General features: G+C 42.2%; 1 protein-coding gene across 4 annotated transcripts in view; it reads left to right on the forward strand.

Annotated features, from left to right (window-relative positions):
- The window catches only part of NEDD4 (NEDD4 E3 ubiquitin protein ligase), a 1,922,401-nt gene that overhangs the window by 1,047,424 nt on the left and 853,905 nt on the right, over positions 1-21,072 (forward strand). For all 4 annotated transcript variants that reach the window (XM_085644133.1, XM_085644134.1, XM_085644131.1 and 1 more), the window contains one exon: positions 16,392-16,511. In XM_085644133.1, coding sequence (XP_085500259.1) covers positions 16,392-16,511 — 120 coding nt within the window. The remainder of the gene's footprint in view (positions 1-16,391; positions 16,512-21,072) is intronic.

The raw sequence follows: 21,072 nt of genomic DNA on the forward strand, positions 1-21,072 counted from the left end.
TTTACCTCGTTCTATTCAGGAAATCGTCCTACATCTGGGCAGTCAGGGAATGTTTCTCTCACGGCGGTTCCTATCCGGTTTGTATTAAACGCGGCCCGTCATGCTGGGTATCTGTTAGCGTGATTGTCGGAATGCGAGCCCGGCAAACACTTGTTAGTCTGCTGCCCAGTTAGACTGCTTAGCAGATTCTTAATGTCTCCTATCACTAGATTGATACCTGTGGTGTTTTTCTCAAAGCATGTAATCCACTTCCCTGCCCCATCCAGCAATGGCAGTAACTTCGTTTTCAAACCCCTCTTTATCCATCTGGGCCCATGGCATGTATATTATCCTCGTCACACCCTTCCCTAAAAACATGGGCGATGCTAGAGGTGTCTGGGCTCGCTTGCTTTTAGATTTGTCTGGCTTAGACCTGACTGACCTTCCTTCGGTGGGGGGGCTCGTCATATTCTGTTATTATTAGGTTTGAATATCCTAATGCCGGGGGGGCTGGTGTGAGTACCTCCATCTCCTAAGTGAGCCGGATATTCTGCCATTCTCCGCTCCTAGACAAAGGTGCTAATCATATACACCGTTTAGTAATAACTCTAGAATTATTGGCCCCACACGAGTTTGCCCTACACAAATTCCGCCCTATAACGCCCAGGGTCAGGCTAGATGCACCACCCACACTCATTCCAGATTCAACAGGTATTAAGAAACCACTTTAGAAATGGGAAATGGTTGAACTAAAAAACAATGCGACTAAGGTGTCAACTCTGCCCAATCAGGATAGGTGTGTCACAAAAATCAGCGTCCTGGGAGTTATCAAGGTCTATACAGAGTATTACACTATATTCACCTTAGCTAGTGGTCAGCTATTGCACAAAGGTGACTTCCACGGGAACGCCTCAGAGTCTGCCTTACAACTGATACAGTTAGGACATATAAAATAGGTAATATGGCAGACCCTTTCAGGGCACTCAGGTTATCTTTTTACACTTCTCCCTAGTTTGCTATGTGCCAAATGCTTTAGACTATGTGTTAGGTTTGGATGTAGTGTTACCCCCTGTGACGACTGCTGCAGAACTGACCTCCGCCCCAGGGGTTCAGCAGAACTTCCAATCACTTGTAGTGTCTGCCCACAATTCTCGTTGCACAACGTGAATCCGTCCAGGAAGGGTCGCCTTCCTTCGGTTGCAGTCAGGTACGAGTTAACAATTCTCTTAGGGTGGCTCGCCAAAATGTTACTCGAATCGAATTTCCTTAAAAAACAGAAGACAAGAGACCTTTAATTAAACTAAGGGTTCCTGTTTTGTGAAAAAGTTCTGTCGGGAGAACATACAGGAATAAGGTCTGAGAACTGTCTCAATTTATATCGAGTCTGTGGTCTGTTTATTTACAATATTGCAACAAGCATTAAAGGTTTCCAACGTACCACATACAGTGTGGAATGTTGGTTGCTGCCTTTAGAGCCATAAGTTAATGGTCATTGGCTCCTACACGTGGGTCTTGACCTACATGGATGCAGTGTGTCCAGTGATGAATGTGTCCAGATGTCCATCACGAGGAGCTTGTGACCACCACGTATGCTAAGCTCTGATTGACTTTGTGTTCCTAACTCATGTGGCATCTGACTTTATGATGTTTTAAAGAGTGTGCGTACCTCCTCCGGCCATGTGTGCTTTATTGTGTCAATCTCTTAAACCATTGTAAGGTCTCTGCACCTATCTGTGGCATTGATCAGGAGTTTCCTGCCTAGTGTTTGCCTGCCAGCTATGCACCCTCCCACCTGTGACCCATCAATCAGTAATTCCGTGCTTAGGTCGCAGGGCCTGCATGCCTACATACTTGCGTGTCGAGGTAGATGTGGAGTTCGGAACAGGCACGATAGCTCATTTTTATTGATTATCTCATCAATATCCATATTAACAAAGGGGACGGCAGTGGTTGCGGCCCATTGGAGATGGTTGGGCATCCCCATTTTGCCATACTTGGATGACTGGCTTCTCAAAGCCATCTCACCGGAGATAGTGTTGCGCAATGGACAGATGACTGCACTCTGCTGTTCAACCTGGACTTTTCAATCAACAAGCCCAAATCTCACCTGTGGCCCTCCCAACGACTCGGGTTCATAGGATCAGTACTAGACAGCACCCTTCTCTGCTCCTTTCCTCTGTCTCAGAGAATCAAAACACCCAGGACATGATTCCTTCTTGCCAAGAAGGCGCAAAGAGTCCCATTTCTGAGGGTCCTGCGTTTTCTAAGCCTGCTACCTTCCTGCATCCGCATAGCTACGCATGCATATTGGCACATAAGTGCCCTGCTTTTGTGCCTCCACAAGCAATAAGTGACAGTGGCTCAAGTACAGTTGAGACCTGTTTGGCTCCATTATGATCTCCCCCAGCGCTATGGTGCAAATGGCTTGTTGGGGGTAAGAGGTTAACCTAGCTCACAGGATGGCCTTCAATTGCCCTCCGGCCATGACTTTCGTAGCAACTGTAGAATCTTCACCTGCCTGGGTACCTGCCAATGACTACGCCACACAAGGAGCATTTACCCATATGTTGGAAATTCTGAAATTGCAAATCTGTAGAAATCATTATTTGGGAATCGCAAAGCAGAATTTATGTAACCTGCGGTTTACTAATAGCGATCCCTAAGGATTCGCAATCACTATTAAGAAATTGCAAATTAGGAATTCGCTGAAGTGCGATTTCTAAATAGAAATTAGTCAAATGTACATATTTGGGCCTCGATGCTTTAGTTCACATCATAGAACTTGGGTTGAAGTCTTCAACTTCGTGGAGAACAAACATTGTAACCCCAAACAAATGCATGAAGGAATGCTGCAGCAACACTGGGAGATTATAGAGATGGTCTCAACAATTGCCAAAAAGGTGCAACAAATAGCTTCTAAATCCTAACCATACGCTGCCCAATCAGGCACAGGAAGAACAAATAAATACCCACCCAACAATTGAATAGACTATATGAATCACACCAACAACGCATGTACGATCGCTGCACACACCACTGAAGAAAGAGACATGCAGATCTGGGCAGATATAGTCTGCTCTTACATCGCACTCATATTTCACAATAAGAACTAGCATTGTTTTCACATAAAAACATGCCTTCTGTTCATGTTTGCGTGTACTGAAGCATGCAGGTGTATGTTTTGTGTGATTTTTATTTTTAAAGTGTGTGCATATAATCACATTGCAACATCAATTTGCATTGATTTTTCCCTGAACGTTCACAGCGTAAACATGACAGAAATAACATGAGGCATGTAATATAATTACATGTCTAGCAATAACTGAAGTGAGTATGATAGGTTGGACCGCAAAGCAAGGGTCTGCTTAGCACAGAAATTTTATATTGTGGACTTGATATGGATATTTGAATTGAAAGTAACTATGCTAAAAACATAGCAAGGGACAAAACAAACACAAATGGCCTCAATAATTGAGGAACAAGTCTGTGATGATGAGTGCAAAAAAGCGTTTATTTAGATGTAACACATGAGTTATGCACACCTTGTCATTGATATACTATGTTTATCAGGACCTGACTATTTTGTATCTTGTTGTAAGTGACCTTTGTGAGGATCTTGTTCTAATATCTCAGGAATTCCAATCTTCTTTTGGTATTTGGATGAGAGCTAGATACAATTAAGTGAAGATCAATTCACTGGAGGTAAATAAGGATGTATTAGGGACCTTATTTGATGCGTTTTGAGTGCGTTTAAGTTTGCACCTGGTTGCCATCAGATCCGATTAGATGATATTATCATTTCCTAAATGCCCGTTTTGCGACCTGTCACAAGTAGGAAATGCTGTGTACATGCAGTAATGAATCGCGAATAGGAAAACCCTATTTGGTATTTCCTATTTAGTGAATCTCTGAATTCGATTTCTACTGGCTAAAAATAGCATTTTGCGATCCTGCTTATATCTTTCATACATATTGAAAGACAATTTTACATTTCTTAACGGCCCGAAAGAGCAATTCGGATCATTAGGAAATATAAAATTGGTTTGTACATATGGGCGTTAGTCACTATTCAATCAATCTAACATTTATAAAGCGTGGCAAATCATCCGTGAGGTTCTCAAGACACTGGCTGCTGCATGGTGGTTTGTTCATTTGAAAATCCAGGTCTTGAGTTCTTTCCTGAATTGCTGGAGTGACGGTACGATCCTGAGCTGCAGGGGGAAGTTGCTCCATGCCTTGTCCCCCAGGTGCGAAAAGGGGCTGTTGATTTGGTGAATCCGTGGGGTGTCTGAGAGGGAAGCAGAATAAAGATGTCAGGTCGGTTGGTGGCAGGTTAGGCATTTGTTGATGTATGCTGGTCTTTCGTTGTGCGAGGCCTAGTAAGTGTGGGTCAGCATCTTGAACTGGCATCTCTTCTGATCGGGAGCCAGTGTAGTTTGGTGTGGTATGTGATGCGAGTCCTTCTGGGGAGCTCGAGGATGTGTCTTGCCACTGACTTTTAGTGTCTGGAGTCTCTTCAAGAGGCGTGCAGTGAATCCTAAGTAGAGTGTTTTTCCATAATCTAGTCTGCTGGTGATGAGGGCCTGCGTGACTGTTCTTCTGGTGTTGATTGGCAGCCATCTGAAGATCTTGTGGAGCATGTGATGGGTGTGGAAGCAGGCGGACGAGACAGCGTTGACTTGCTTCTTCATGAATAGCTTGCTATCCAGGATGATGCTGAGGTTGTGGGTGTGATGTGGTGAGGCAGGGAGTAGGCCAAATTCCTCAGACCACCATGTGTCGCTCCAAGGCGAGGTGTTGTTCCCAAAGATGAGGACTTCCATCTTGTCCATTTTGTTTTTGAGACAGTTCATCCAGTCCACGTCGTTCAGCATGCGTCTGTGGAAGTTGGCTTTGGTGGTGGAGGGGTCTTCAGACAGTGAGAGGATGAGCCGGGTGTTGTCAGCATGGGTGGAGATGTAGAGTCAGTGTGATCTGACGGTTTGAGCCAGGGGGGTTATGTAGGTGTTGAAAAGGGTGGGGCTGAGGGACGGTTCTTGGGGGGCTCTGCAGATGATTTTCTTGTGCTTCGAGGTGAATGGTGGAAGACGGATCCTCTGGGTCTTACCGGTGAGGTGTGAGGCGATCCATTTGAGGGTGTCTTCCTGGATCCCAAAGTGGTGGAGTTTTTTGATCAGGATGAGACGGTGTCAAACACAGTTGACAGGTCCAGGAGGATGAGGGCTGATGTTTCTCCGTTGTCCAGGTTGGCTCTGAGTGTGACTGCAAACTTAACATTCTAAACCAGCCTTCATTGCGTTCTGCTCTAACACATATGTCAAAGCTCTTCGAAGTCCATCAGGAGCCAAAACAGTTCCCTCATTGTTAACTCACAAGAGATGTCATCCCCCCCCACTGTTAATTTTTTTTTTTTAAACAGAATACATACTTCTTAGCACTTGAATTGTTCAACCTAATCTTGTCTGCGTTGACGGTGTAGGGGCAACAACAGTCTCCTCGGCTCCAGAACCAGTCTCGATTTCAACATCTAGATTGGATGAACGATGAGTCAAATGCCTAAAATGAGAAGAGTCTCTGGTGATAGACTTCTCAAGGCACTGGGCGGTCACCATGTGTGCCTTTGTATGCACTACTTTAAAAGGTTCTGCATCAAATGGTGCGCACGCATTCAATCTCATTTCTTAAATATTAAATTGAAAGATGAAGATGAAATTCTTTGTACATCATCTTTGGTCAGCGCACACTTTCATCTTCTGTTTGTTAACCAAGTGCTTCTCACAAGTTGCGCTCTCGTTTTTCTTTCTCTGGTTGTTCCCTTGAGGTAACTTGGTGGTCATTGCTGTCCCGAATATCAATGTTGTAGGGCTTTTACTTGTTGTTGAGAGAGGTGTTGAACGATAAGCTCTTAACGTAGAGTTTAACACAGTTTTTAAATCAGGCTTCTTAAGAGTAGCATGCTGCACTGCTTTCTTTAGCATAATTGTAGAGCGTTCAACAAGGCCATTGGCCACAGAGGTGTGCTCTTTTGATGCTGTATTTTTTAGATGCTCTAAAAAGTCTTTGAACTCCCGACTGTTAAAAGGCAGACTATTGTCAAAGTGGTAGATGAAAGATCTTCAATTAATGGAAATCATCCACAATCATCATTAAGCGATGTCCATTGTTGAGTAGACCGAAAAAGTCAATGGATACTCTTTCATGCATGCTTCGAGAGTTCTGACTTGTTTAAGGTGTGGTGAATAGTTTTTGGGAGAAGATGACAGGCCGTTAATTCCTTTTCAACCATCATTGAAATAAGGAAACCATACTTTGTCTCGAGAGAGCTCATTTTGTGGCAGTGATTCCACAATGTCTTTCAAGGCCAGTTCAATTATTTTCTATCACAGACTCTGCAGAATCAGGATTCTTGACTTTTGCAACAATAACTCCTTCCTGAGTTAGGGACAGTTAATATTTTTAAATTTTGTACTTTTGATATTCATCATCACTGGTGAGAGGTCGAGTGTTGGTTCCATGACTGATGTGTAATTATATCCTTCAACTTTAGCGTGTCACTATCCTGGCTCGTGGCAGTCATAATTTGGGCTAACTAAACAGCAGCTGGTGTTCTTGATTTTACAATGAAATTAAGATAGGCTTCAGCCATGGATGATGGAGTACCATGACCTTGTATAAGCACTCTAGAAAAGTAGTCAGCATGGTTCTGATCCTTCCCCGGACGATGCACAATGGTAGAATTGTACTCTTGTAATCGTAGTCCCCATCCTTCAATGTGAGGAGGCATTTTGACCTTTGGATTGCCAAATATAGTTGGTGAAGCTTGATGATCAGTTACTTGCGTGAAAGGCTTTCCATACAGCAAAACATAGAAATGTTCGCAAGCCCATGCCACTGCTAAGCTTTCTTTTTCAGGTTGTGAATAAGCATGTTCTGTTTGGGGCAAACTTCTACTTGCATATACCACAATATGCATTTGGGTTTCCACTGTGATGTACACGGATAACGCTTAACCCAACTGAATTAGCATTAACAACAACCTCTATATGAAGCTACAGATTGAAGTATGTTATTTCAGTGGTGTTCTCATTGGCTTGTTTGACAGAGCACTTACAGTGGGAAAGTCTTGTATGTATCTGGAACAGTAACTAGCCATGCCAAGTAATGAACGCACTGTAGAAGCATCTTGTGTGGGATCAGCATTTGACAATGCTTGTACTTTAGTAGGATCAGGTGTCGTACCCCAATCAGAAAAAGATATGGCCAAAGAATTTCAGCTTTATTTTGTGGAACTTGCACCAATCTGCATTTAAAGTCAAACCTGCATCAGTGCAAGCGAAAAATATACTTGTTTGAGAGCTTGATCGTGCTGCTTTCATGTAGCTCCGAAAAACAATACGTCATTGCTGTAATTGAACACCTTTATGACAGGTTGTAGGATACACTGAATGACATCTTGAAATAGTTCTGCAGCTGATGAACCAAAACGTAGTCTTTTGTATCGCAAGAGACCAACATGTGTTGAAAAGGTTGTAATGTACCTACAATTTTCTTCAATATTCCAACTGATTATAACCCTTACTTAAATTAAAGGCGAGGGAAATCCTTTGCACCATTTAATTGTGCTATGTCAGCAATGTGTGGACCTGGATGTCACTCTTATTCAATTGCCTTGTTTGCCTGACGCATGTCAACTCATATTTCACTGTCCTTTTTGGGCACTACCACCATGGGAGAAACCCATGGCTTTGGACCAGTAGAACGCTCAATGATATCATGCTTCATTAATGATTTAAATTCTTTTTCAACAGCTTCTTGTAAATGAAAAGCAATTTGCCTATGTCTTAATGCGACAGGATGGACATCCTCATTAATAGGCATCTTTACTTTCATAGTCTTCAGCTTTCCCAAACCACGAAACAAAGAAGGGAACTGACTTACTGTTTCATGGTGAGCATTCATGCTGTAGTTCACGGTAATCAGCCACAAATCAGCAGCTGTGCTGAAGTTAGGTTAACAGGCACTTTAACCTTTATTCACATGGATGGATGGATGCTTGCACCTTCGTTTTCTTGTATCTCATTGTCGCTACAAATGAACCTTGACTTTATAATGACGTTGATGCAGCACATGTATACACTTTAGTTTTCGAGGGCGTACGTTGCGGTAATGGAGAGAATTTATTGAATTTCTCCTCAAGCATAATGTTTATCGATGCACCACTATCGCTAATGAAAGGTATAGAACAACCATTTACTTTCATTATAATCTTCAGGCAATGTTTGAATTACTTTAGTGCTTTGGCATGTCGACTTTTCTTTGACTGACCTTTCTTTTCACGAGGCCAGACCCACATGTGCATGCTTTTCTGAGATAAACATCAGCATAGCACAACCATCTTCTTCACTTTCACTTTATATTGATGTGAAAGAGCTGTTTGAAGATGATTTGGATGACAGTCGACTTTGTTCAGTATTGATTTGCCTAATCTGATTCTGCTGCTTAGCGTTGTAGCAGTGCGTCAAACTTTGCTTCTAGAACATTTGGGCAGCCACTTTGTCTTTGTGCCGTGACAAACTTTTTTCTTCTTTTTGCCAACTGTTACAAAATATTTCTCCTTCCCACAGCCTTTGTATAGCTGTCCAGTGGTGAGGCATTTACCTTTGTGTGAAAACGAAAATACTGAAACGTAACTTCTTTTTACATGTACAGATCACTTTGTGTCCTTCAGTCTTTTGTTTTGACTTACTTTTCACACTCCTGACTGATTCATTCTGGGCACCTATGGCCTCCACTTCAGCAGTTGGTCTGTTGGCATGTTCTTCAGCTCTGCAGCCATTAACACTCGCCACAGACTAAGAGTTCCTCTCAGCATTTTTTCTCTGAATGAATCAAGCATCCATCAATAGCGCTAAGAAGCATAGCTTCTTTATCATTAAATTAATTGAACTTTTTGTTAGCTCTGTGTTTCGAGTCTCTCCACAAATTCATCAATGGTTTCACCAACTTTCTGGTGTTCTTGGTTGTAAAGGTATCGTTCGTAATCAACATTTGCCATTGGATTAAATTTAAGATTCATAGTTTCTTTAGTCTGAATGTATGTGACCCCTTTGTCAGTTCTCTGCATTTTCTTTATGACAACTTATACACCATCTCCAACAAAATGTTTGAGATACTTGATAGTCTTTTTGTTATCAGTCTCTTTAAGTGCATCAATGGAATCATCAAATGTCTCTACCCAAAAAATCCATCTAGCGACAATATTTTGCTTTTTGGTGGTATCAAAATGTGGTGGTGGTTTCAGGAAGGTGGCAGCTTTGTAACCATTTCTGAGAGTGGCTGACATTGAGGATGGAGCTCTTTCTTATACTGCCTGCTGTCCACTAGGATCTGCGTCATCTACGCTATCTTTGAGGCTCCGCAGTGGACCGGCCTTGGGGTTGTCCCGGACAGTTTGTGGGACCGTGACGTTCTTCTAGGTTTCAATCGTAGCCTTTTCATTTTCTGGAGACCTCTCGAATTGTTCTGAGCCGCAACTTGGCAGTTTTGGTGGTGGATCGCTTCAGGTATTGATTGGACCGCTCAGTAAGCACAACCCCCTGTTTCTTCTTGGTTCTCTTCACTCAGTGCTGAGGTTGTAGAGCTTTGCTTATTGAGGCTTTGGTAGGTGCAATGACAGTGTTCTTTCTTGTTGACTATTCTGTCAGCCAATGCTTTCCTATATTTTATTCGTATTTTACAACTGTAGTCTTTAGCACTTCGTTTCTGTATCTGTACTTATCTGTCTTTGGCAGTAATGCTCCGTATAATGTATGACTTTATATTGCGTAACGGCGCTGTACCTTTATTTACGGCTTGACAACAGGTTTTCGGCCACCGATACGTAGATTTCTCTGCAATACTATTTGTCTTCAACTTCTTTACAGCAGCTGGAGCTGCGCTTTGACTCCACATGCATTAAGTGTCTATTCCGTACTTCGACAATGGCACACATGGCACATCCAAGTAATGTACTTGGAGCATGGCAGACTGTCTGGGAGAGCTCTGTCGATCATCGGGTTACTTATCCCCTATCTCTACACTGATTGTAGCATGTTCCCCAGCCTGGGTACCCACCAGAGACTCCTCCATACACGGAGCTTAATATTACACATCTTTATTCGTCTGTCTAACTACGAACTCAGCATTCTAAACCAACCTTCATTGTATTCCGCTCTAACATATCTCTCAGCTCTACGGGGTCCATCAGGGGCCAAAAGGGTTCTGTCATTGATAATTCACAAGACACGACAGTGATGATGCCTCCACCATAGGGTGGGGGTCTCGTCTGGAGATCAGGGGCCTTGGTGAACTGTGGGTGATTTGGCTGGCACTTAAAGCCTATCTCCCCTCCATCGTGGGTTAGTCGTTCCAGATCTTGACAGACAACACAACTACAATGTGGTATGTGAACAAGCAAGGTGGAGTCTGATCTCACCTCCTCTCCCTGGAAGCTTTGGGACTGTGGTCTTGGACACACCGTCAGGGAAGCTGAATCCCCGACAATCACTTAAGGGTGTCTCTGAATGTCAGAGCCGACAGACTGCGCAGGAGTTATCTCGATTATCACGGCTGGCGTCTTCTGCCGAATGTAGTCCAGGAAATCTTTGCCCAGTGAGGTACTGCTCACTTGCATTTGTTTGCCTCGCAACATGCTCAGTGTCAGCAGTTCTTTGCCCTCCAGTATGTGTTATGGGGAGCCTTTGGGTATGCGTTTCAGTTGAGGTGTAACTTTCAGCTGCATTCCACGTTTCCCCCCAATACCCTTGTTTACTCAACTTCTCAGGAAGATTCACCAAGACTGGTCCCAAGACATTCTCATTGCTCCTGATTGGCCAAGAAGGGTGTGTGATATACGTAAAGTGTGATCCTCGCTTCGCCTTCCACTCAGGCCGGTCCTTCTTTACAGTCAGAGGGATGGTTCTGCATCCCAATCTCCGAGACCTCTACCTATGTGTTTGGAGATTGAGCGAGGACAACTGAGCTCCTTCCTTTTGCCTCCGGATGTAGTTAATGTCATATTATCTGCGTGTTGCCCCTCCACTACTTCTGCTTATTCCGGTAGATAGAGAACCTTTGTTTCTTGGTGTGCGGACAATGGTGTGGCTCACTTGCAGGCCATGCTATGCCAAATCTTGCAATTTGCACTTTCCCTTGCTCAGAGGAGAAGTGCTAGTGACCCTGTGAAGTGTTATTTAACCGCCTTGCCTTACCTTTGTCTGCCGGATCAGCCATCCCTCTTTAGGTCCCCTGTTGTCATGCTTTTTCTTAAGAGCTTGACAAATCTTTTTCCTCCAACACCCTTTGTGATTCCTCAGTTGGACTTAATTTGGGTTCTTAACTTTTTGATGGGGACTCCATTTGATTCCCTTCACAATTGTACTCTTCGTATGTTGACCCTCAAAACTGCTTCTTGTTGCGATCATTTCTGTTAAATAGGTCAGTGAGTTGCAGGCCCTTAGCTGTCATCCTCCTTTCACTACTTTCTTTCTAGATAAGTTGATGTTGTTAACCAGGGCTGCTTTTCTTCCGAAGGTGATCACTCCTTTCCATCTTGCCTAATCCATCATTCTTCCAACCTTCTACTCTCCACCTCATCCTATGAAAGAGGAGGAGCGGTTGTATTGGTTCGAACGTCGGTGGGCAGTTCATTACTACCTAGTCCACACCACAGAATTCCGTTTGGATGTCCCGTTCGGATGTCCAGCTATTGCGACACTAAAAAGGGTAAAGCGTACAGAAGAGGATTCGATCTTGGTGGATCATCCTCTGCATAAAGACCTGCCACCCCTTATCCAAGAAAGAGTCTCCTGAAGGAATTAGGGTCCATTCCACCAGGGTTAAGTTAACCTTTTTTGCATTCATTTGAGGTATTCTGATGACACATCTCTAAGGTAGCAATGTGGGGTTCCTTGCACACGTTTGCTAAGCATTACTTCCTGGAAGTGGAGGTGTGCAGGGATAGGCACTTTGCAGGGTCCTTCTTGCAGAATTTCCTTGTCTAACCATCCATCAACCATTTTCCTCAGGAGAAATATTGCTAGGAAACCTGTTCTACAGGTGAGGAATTTGCAGGTAGAAGTATCTATCAAAAGAAATAGTTACTTACCTGCAGTAACTTTCTTTCTGGGATAATCTGTCTACCTGCAGATTCCTCACCAACCTGCCCATTTGATGAATGAGTAATAGCCAAAATTAATTAGGTCGCATGTTACAATGTTTTGATACTTCATTTCTCCCTACAACATCTTAAGGTAGATTTGCAATAACTTATACATATCGCCACTAAATCGACTACCAACCATGGCCCAACAGGAATCTTAGTTTCACTACGAACGACCGTGAACAAATTATCGTCTATTCTACCTTGCCAACAACTCACCTCAAAACCAATTGGATCTCATCCCTCCCAAAGCACCTGCAGCCGAGATGGACATCCCTCCCCTGTCCCAGCTCACTCTCTAGACCCACTAGATTTGACAAAGACTCATTATCGGAGGAATATATCCACTCCCTCCTACTATCATACAACTCACTGCACGATAAGAGCATCGACAATCAGAGTCAAATTCAATCCATCTCTGCAAACCCACACAGAGAATCTAAACCCAACCAGAAAGCTATAAACAAAGACAACCTCAAGAGAGTTACCCTTATCAAGACTTACACAGGTTGCCCCAAATCCTTTCTGAAATGTATTCTTCTCAATTGTAGATCGTCTGCAAGACATGCCATGGACATTGCTGATCTCATCCTAGCACATTTACTTGAACTCCTTATCCTAAGAGAAACTTGGCTAAATGATTCCTCATCAATATACTCCTGAGAACTACTACCACACAAGTACTCCAACCAAAAATGTGGAAAAGAAATAAGAGAAATATCAACCATACTAAACTGACATCCCTCAGCAATAACATCCTTGTACCCCCAGAGGATACGCTAGATGTACAAGATCTCACTAATCACTATACTAGCTCCATTAAGAATATTCTTGATAATTTGTCAGCCCCCCCTGGCCCCTGTGTGGGATGATCCCCCGTCACCCTAGACCTTCCACCATACACATGTATCTATTGTAATATTACCTACTATACCGCTGATGCCTATTGTATTGCTCCTTCTGCATTGTAATGCTATTGCTGATGCTTGCGAAACGTAGGGGGAGTTGCCTCAACGATTGTGTCTTGGGGTGTGGGGAAGTGCAAGCACTGGTATGTTGATTCCTGAGGAGGTGTAGTGCAGTTGAACAGATGCATGTGAAAGTAGGGGCGTGGATTCGGAGGTGAATGTGCATTCCCAATTGCACGGCGAGGAGTACGGGTACAGTGTGTGAGGAGAAGTTGCTGAAAAGTTGATGAGTGAGATTTTGCGTTCAGGCATTGGAGATGGTATGGGTTGTAACATGGAGTGGGGCATCGGAATGATCATGGGAAGTAAGTGATTTTTAGGTCTAGGTGGCTCGGAGGTGATTACTCTAGGTGTGGGCTGTGGATATAGAGAAGCACTTTAATTTGTAGAGGTGGGCTTTACTCCGCTTGGAGATGTAGGAGAATACATATTGCACACATAGTTAAATAGGACTTGGGAGGGGGAGGACAAATTCCTGGTTGCAGCTTGTTTGTTAAGGGGGAATATTTCCTCAAATAGCTCTGGGTTATGATCTGAGAATAGGATGAGGATTGTCCCGTTGCATGGAAACATTTCACCGAATTGTGATTTTGTTGTTGTTTTCTTTGTTTGTTTGTTAACAATGCACATAGGTTCTTAACAGTGAAACTATTTTGTGGTAGATTCCTTTTAAAGATGATTTAGGCAAGTATTGAGCTCCATTCAGTATGGGCATTACATTTTGCTTAGTTGGGTACAGTGGGGGAAGATGCATTCCTGTAAGTGTTGTACAATCAAGTGGGGACAAAGGTTGCATGTTTTTAACATATCAATATCAATTTTTCAAATTATTCGTGCAATAGCATCCATCCCTCAATATTGGTTGAGGAGATCTTAAAACATTAGATGTCGTGCAATGTGAGGTAAAACTTTAGCTACTACTAACTTATGATATATACAGCCCATGTATATTACTCAACAGCGGTTTGTTTGATTGCAAAACATGGCCCTCAGGATAATTCCCTCCGACAGTTATAAGTGTATTCAGCAGTCAGTGAATTTAGATTGATCTCTTTGAACAGTCTATTTTAAGCAGATTAGTGAGCCTTTCTTGTATTTTGCCCCACTTCAATGAGTGTTTGTAGTCTAGTATGTGTAGACGTCTTTAGTGGTTGATTGTGTTTGGTGTTTGCTATTGTCAAGAAGGTTAAGGATGCTGGAAGTCATTGTATGGTATGCCATCTGTGTCATTTATCTGGAAGATGGCACTTTTCAGCACTAATGATACCTACCCATCCTGCTTTGCTTTTGTATCTGTTTTTACGGGATACAAGGCGGAGGGCTCTAAAGCACTTTTTTTAAATTGAAAAAACAATATTTTCTTGATTTTGCAATGCAATAGACAACAACGTAATCAAACATTCTGGCTTATTGTGCATTGTTAATACATTGAAATGTATCTGTCCTCTCTGAAATGTGTCCCACTGCGAAAACTCATGTCATTTCCTCCAATTACAGTCTGAGAGGCATCTCTACCTGATGCAACTTGAGAACATCTGGCAACATGTTAAAGGAATAAAAGGGCAAAAGGAGAGAGGAAGAACACTCCTGATGGTCAAAATCTCAAGTTTGATCTAGCATACGTATCATGGTCCCCACATAGTGCGGAGCAGCAATTACACATCTTCTCCTCCGTTCTCTATCCACCCACCGCATATATCTTTTCAAAATTTATGGGGCAGCTGCTGTCTTTATAGCTCATTTTTTCCATTATAATGCAATTACCCATGCCACTTCTCTAGTCTCAAATTTGGGGTGTCTCTGCGCTTCCCCAGTTTTGGGCTATATTTCTCTTAACTACTGAAAAGCCTAAATTAATCAATATCCAATTATAATCTGTCACAATTGTGGCTCCCCATAGACCCAAGTGCATCAGGAAGGCATCCATCTCCAGAGGGACATCTGTAACCTCAGTCAGTTTTCACATCACTGCTCTCCAGTAATCTTGGATTTTATGCAGCACCATATTATATGATAGCCTCCTTGCCCATATCCCCTGGTGCATTTCTCATTGGGTGTCTTCCCCATTGATGTAATAAGGTTCTACTATAGTATATTCTATGTAGTATTGTAAGTTGTAAAAACCTGAAGCTAGCCTTTGTTGCTATCTCTCTGGGGAACCTGAGCACTTTGACCCATATGGTGTCTTCAAGTTCACCAATGTCTTTTTCCTATCCCAGTTTTAAACCCTGCTGTTCTTTTTGTTTGTTTTTCATCAAGGTATTGTGGGTGTATGAAATAGCCTGTGAGGTCATTTTCCCATCTATGAGATGTCACTCCAGTTGGGAGACCTCTGTGGTATTCTATCCGATGGGTATCTGGGCCTGTAGTGCATGTTTGGGCTAATCTTGAGCACTTTCTTAACAAAACATTTGAGTGTATTACAATGTAGCAGATAACTGCGTTCATCTAGCAAACTTCAGTGCAAGTGGATGTGTCTGCAGATGCCAGAATACACATTCTGGTTTACACCAGTATGGTTGGTACTAGTATTTTACATAAGATTCAACATGTTACTATTTCCATTCCATTAATACCTGGCAACTACATTTTAGTTTGTTGTTTTTGTTTTATTATAGATAGTTTTTTCATCATATGCTTCCCAATTAAACTGAGAACTGATGTACTGCTAGCACATTTGAGTGTCTGGCACTCAAATTGACCAAATTAATTCTGAAATGGTGACTCTATTTGTTTTCTGATTTTGTGCATGTATAGATTGAGAAGTTACTACATAAAATAAGCTCACTGAGATTTTGCAGATAGCTAGTACTAATATTTCATTTTACAGGCATTTTATATATGTTCTCTTCAGGGCCAGGGCAAGGATTATTACTTCCCTAGGTTATACATAATTTACTTTGACCGATACTATTTGATGCCTCCGGGGAGTGTCTGGCGCGGCACTTGTATGTGGTTGTGCAGTCAATAGCAAATTAAATTTATTTTACAGTAGAACCACTTATGACTCCACTTATTCAATAATACCGGTTTAAACACTGATAAAGGAGACGTGACAATGGATTTTTAATGTAGCATATCTGCCCAATGTACTGGAAAACATATATTTGGAAGACAGTTGTATTAATGTTGCTAGATTGTAATGGCAGCGAAATACAACACAAAATGTATTATTTAAAATAGCTTATTTGTTAGCATATTTCTTTGATATCTCAATATTTTTAACAGGTTATTTTTATTTATAGATGCTACCTACTACAGCTGGTTTACCACCGGGTTGGGAAGAAAGAATAGATCATAAAGGACGATCCTATTATATTGACCATAATACCAGAACTACTTCTTGGAATAGCCCTATTCCTCAGGTAATTAGCTGTCTTGGGAAATCAAATTAATATATTCATTTTTTATAGCTAATAATTATAAATATTGTTTTTATGACTAGGTTGCAGAGAGGAAAAACCCATCATGGTGAAACCTTGTGTAACTTGTTGCTGAACCAGAAATTGTTCGTAGATAAATCACACCTTCTTACATAACTGCCATGCCTTGCCCAGCAGTGTCTTTTTTTAGAATGTCTGGTAGGACAAGAATCGTTTTGGTGGTTATTAGTACCCCTGGGTGGAACCTGTTGAGTTGGAATGATGGAGGAGTGGTGCATGGAGCAGGAATTGATGCAAGGCTTCATGTTAACTCTCAGATGAGAGAATGCATTTATTTAAACTGAATTATATTGAAGCAATGAATGAAATGTTTGAGCTGTGTTCTGCTCCTTTTTTTGCCCTCTCTACCACTTCAGAGAGAAAGCAACCATATGGAAATCAGCATTAGCCCAGCTCAGTTGTGATCATTCCAGCCCAAACTCACCACCAAAGAACCACCAAAGCATGCCTCCCCGCTGGTATGAAAATGCAAGAAACTTAAGACAGATTTCAGCCTAGTTCAGACTCCTCAATGAGGTGCCACTTGGTATTATAGCAAAGGGGACACTGACCCCGTCTCTGGGCGTATTAAGCTGAAAAAAACATCAAAACATGATCAACATTTTATAGAAATCCAGTGGAATGAACAAAATAACATGTCACTTCAGCATCCAATCAGCCTCTTATTAACCCTAGAAATTCCTCTGTTTGGAACTGATCGGCTGATAGGTTTTCCGTAATTGTTCCAGAACACAGCCAATAAAAGGTTCTCTAGACCCTATGGAACTAATGACTTAAGACTTGTACTAATATGATATAGAGAACCTGATTGGCTGCAACCCACTGTGCATTACATGAGTAAGATTCGTATTAGGTAGTATGTCTGTCCTGTGAGACTTAAAGGAATAATTAGTGGAAGCCACAACCCTTTTCATCATGAAAAGACGCACTCTAAAAACACCAGAAAGCTGGAAATATATTTTCAAGATTTATTAAAGATCAATCTCCTACCCTAGTAAATACAGTATAAATAGTGATTATTATAAAAGTAAAAAATATAGAGGCAATATTTGTCAATAGGCAGAACAATAGACAAATCTATAACATGATGCTAATCTCGTATTGTTCTACATTGATTTCGTAAAACTTCCCTTCTCTCAGCTAACTAAACTTGTCTGAGCGCCAAAAGTAGTCTACTCGAGTTTCCTAGATGGCCTACACTTGCATACATTTTCTAGAAAACAGAAGCAGTACTCAATACAGAAACAGTTGCTGTTCTTGTCACTATCCCTCAGCTACTATGTTGTCCTTGAGTAGGCCTGTCCGGGGACCTTGTGTTCCTTTTCTGTAGCCTTCAACAAGGAAAGGTGTTTAGTTACTGTGCAACCCTCAGCCTGGTGTCCCTGGATCGAAGTTCTACACTATCTAATAATACTTTGCTCCAGTTAGTGTACGTAGTCTGAACACTGTTTATTATATTTAAATAAACTATCAATAAAAAAGCCTTTTTAATCTTTCACCTACTTATATTCTGTGGAACTTTGTTAACTATTTAAAAACAATAACGGAAAAAATGAAATTATGGAACACTTTGTTGATTGCTTAGGATCAATAATTAGGAAATAAAAAAAATCTAACTGGGCTAAAATAAACCCTAGACAATGTATTAAAGCAAGCTAAATTTTCACTTTGCAGTAAATCAAGTACCTTGACATTTACATTTTCAAACGTACACCTGAATAAATTCACATATATAATTAAAAAAATGGTGATACCTAAAATCAAACTTTTATTAAGATTATATCACCGACTCGGGGAAGGAGGTGACTGTTCTCAGGCGCGATTTCCCCACATACAGATATGCGTGTGTAAGGCTTCCAGTGGCTGATTGACTGTGCAACATTTCTGCTAGCTTTTTCGTCATGATGGCGGTTAGCAGCCTCTAACTCTACCTATTGCCGAATTGTGTTACATGACAACTGAGGATCTCTGATCTAGCCGATGGATCACTGTTTCACTGGAGTAGACTTGCACACCTTTGGGTCAAATTTATTTTATTTACCGGTATGACTCCCAATGTGCATGTGTCAGCATCTAAAGCCATAAAACTATGGTGACTGCTTGGACTGAAATCAATGACGTCGCCTCCAAAGAGCAGACTGGTTGATATGAATCAGGGTAGGCTCTCAATGAGAGGAGGGTATTGGGAGTAGATGTGGTGGTGTCTTTGTCATCAGTGTCACTAGAATGGGGGAGGGCAAGCATCTCCAGTCTCAGTCAGCTGTACGTTTTAAACTTTCTCTAGTGATTGTTGAGCTGCGTTCATGCTTATCTGTACGCCCTACCAGGATGAAGTGTACTCTTACTCTAGACCGATCCACAGTAGTGTCTTGTGTGGTCACTCGTACCCCTCTGCCAGGTGCTTTGTGGTCATTGAGATGCAGCACATCACCTGGTTTCCCGTTACCTCCTTGTGCTTAGTCCACTGGCAGTTCCGCAGGTGCTGATCAGCAATTTCACTCCCAGCCGCAGCAGTTGGCATGGGGAAAACATCCACAAAACCTCCTCTCTTTGGTCTTTACTCTTACGGTTCAGGAATAAAGGGTAGGAGGCGGAGCAGTAGGATCTCAAACTCTACCTTTGTACTTGAGATGACTTCTTTGGCATTCCAGTTTTTCCTGACTACTTTTCATACCACAATCCTGAGATTTGTGCTTCCGTTTATGGGCCTCCTAATGATATTGAAAAAAGTGTGCCTATTGTTCAGTGTCTCTTACTTTTGGATCCTTTAACTTGTTTTGGAGATTCTCTAATGGCTCTGTGCTGAAGGAGGCCCTGTCTAAACATGGTACATGTTTAAAAAGGGCCTCTTTCCCTTCCTCTTTAGTAAGTCCCACTCTTTGTTTCAGATACTTATGCGTGGCTTTACCTTACTGCTGGCACATAGTGTAGTAGGAATGATTTTTGGTGGGTGCTTCCTATGTTTAGATTTTGTAGCCAAATTATTTTTTTAGTTTGTGCACACAAGGTAGAACGGTAGTCGGGTCTGTGGGCTTGTGCCTGCAGGTTATCCTGTGGAGAAGGGGACCAGGAGGAAATCTAAAACTGAGTAGAAGTTCTCTGTTATTCTTCTAACTGATTTGTGGGAGGCGGTGGGGTATTATGCACTCCCACCCAGAGATGCCCTTGTGTTAGGCTGACCTCAGTTGTGTACTTGGAGGGGCTAGTGAAGGAGCTGGGACTGCTAGATCCGAGGGCCTCTTTCTCACACATATTTATCTTTCAGGGGTCTATGCTTCGGGTCATGGTGCTCCCTACTATCTTTCCCATTCTGGCATTATTTCTAGTACCCACTCCCGCTAAACCACGGAGACACACACATGCACGCACATGCTTTCTCTCTCTTTCTCTCTCTCTCCATTCTAACCTACCAAGCCTATTACACTATCGTCTTTTATCCAGTCAAAACCTTTTGTGCACCTTTAACACTTCACAGACAATACAAGATAATACATGCAATGCATCCAGGCAAAATACGGTAGGCTCTGCTTAAATTTAATTAAATAGACTTATGTTATCCAGTCTAATCATCAGGTCCAGCACTGGTCCTTTTCCAACCCAGACCCCGGAGAAATCTCTCTTACCTTTACCACCTGGGATTGTCGTGTAGGCTGGTTCAACGCTCCCTTTTCTGCCTCGTGTAGATGTTTGCAAAAACAACAGTTGATGGACAGAATGCAGAACAATGTCATACATTCACCCCAGTACAGAGATCTGGGCCTAAATCCATCGTTTTTTTGCTCACCATGCCGTTCCAGGTTGAACCCAGCCATATTTAAATCAGTCTTGACCCTGTGCCTCATGGGAACAGTCCAGCCCGAACTGCCAAGCCAGGTCCTCCCTGGACTGGAAACTATCATCCTAGGACCAGTTTCGGGGTTTCACCCCTCTTCAGCCAGGATAGCTTGATTCCAGTCGCATGGAGAGCACGGGACCCACGTCTGGGCATACCCTTCCCAGACGTGGACAAAATGCACCAGGTTCTTTCTAAGAAAACACAGTGGGACAGTCTGTAGAAGTCTAACATGCATCAAATGCATAAATAGACAATATGCATTCAAAGTATGCGCTGCATTTTTTGTTTGAAGAAACCAGAGCTACACCCTCAATCACTTGGAGCATGTGATGCTAGAATCCATATGTTTGGTGCTACTTTTATACGATTTTTCTCAATGCAAGTGAATGGAATTAAGGATGTGGTAGAAACAAAACCTACATTTATGCACTAATGAGCAGGTGTCTAAATCATCTTTTGGTAAGAATGATAGAAGGCTTTCGTAAACTGATAAAGATATCACCAGCAAGGTCTGGCTTCACTACTTTCTACATCCTTGCTTCACAGTGCCAACTTCAGAAAAAGGGTATGCTTTGCTAGAATGGTTCAGTAAAAATGTGTACTAGTTTAAAATGCGTGTAAACTTGATGTAATACTAAAGCTATAGTG

The sequence above is a fragment of the Triturus cristatus genome, chromosome 3_1, assembly GCF_964204655.1.
Source record: "Triturus cristatus chromosome 3_1, aTriCri1.1, whole genome shotgun sequence".
NCBI lineage: Eukaryota > Metazoa > Chordata > Amphibia > Caudata > Salamandridae > Triturus > Triturus cristatus.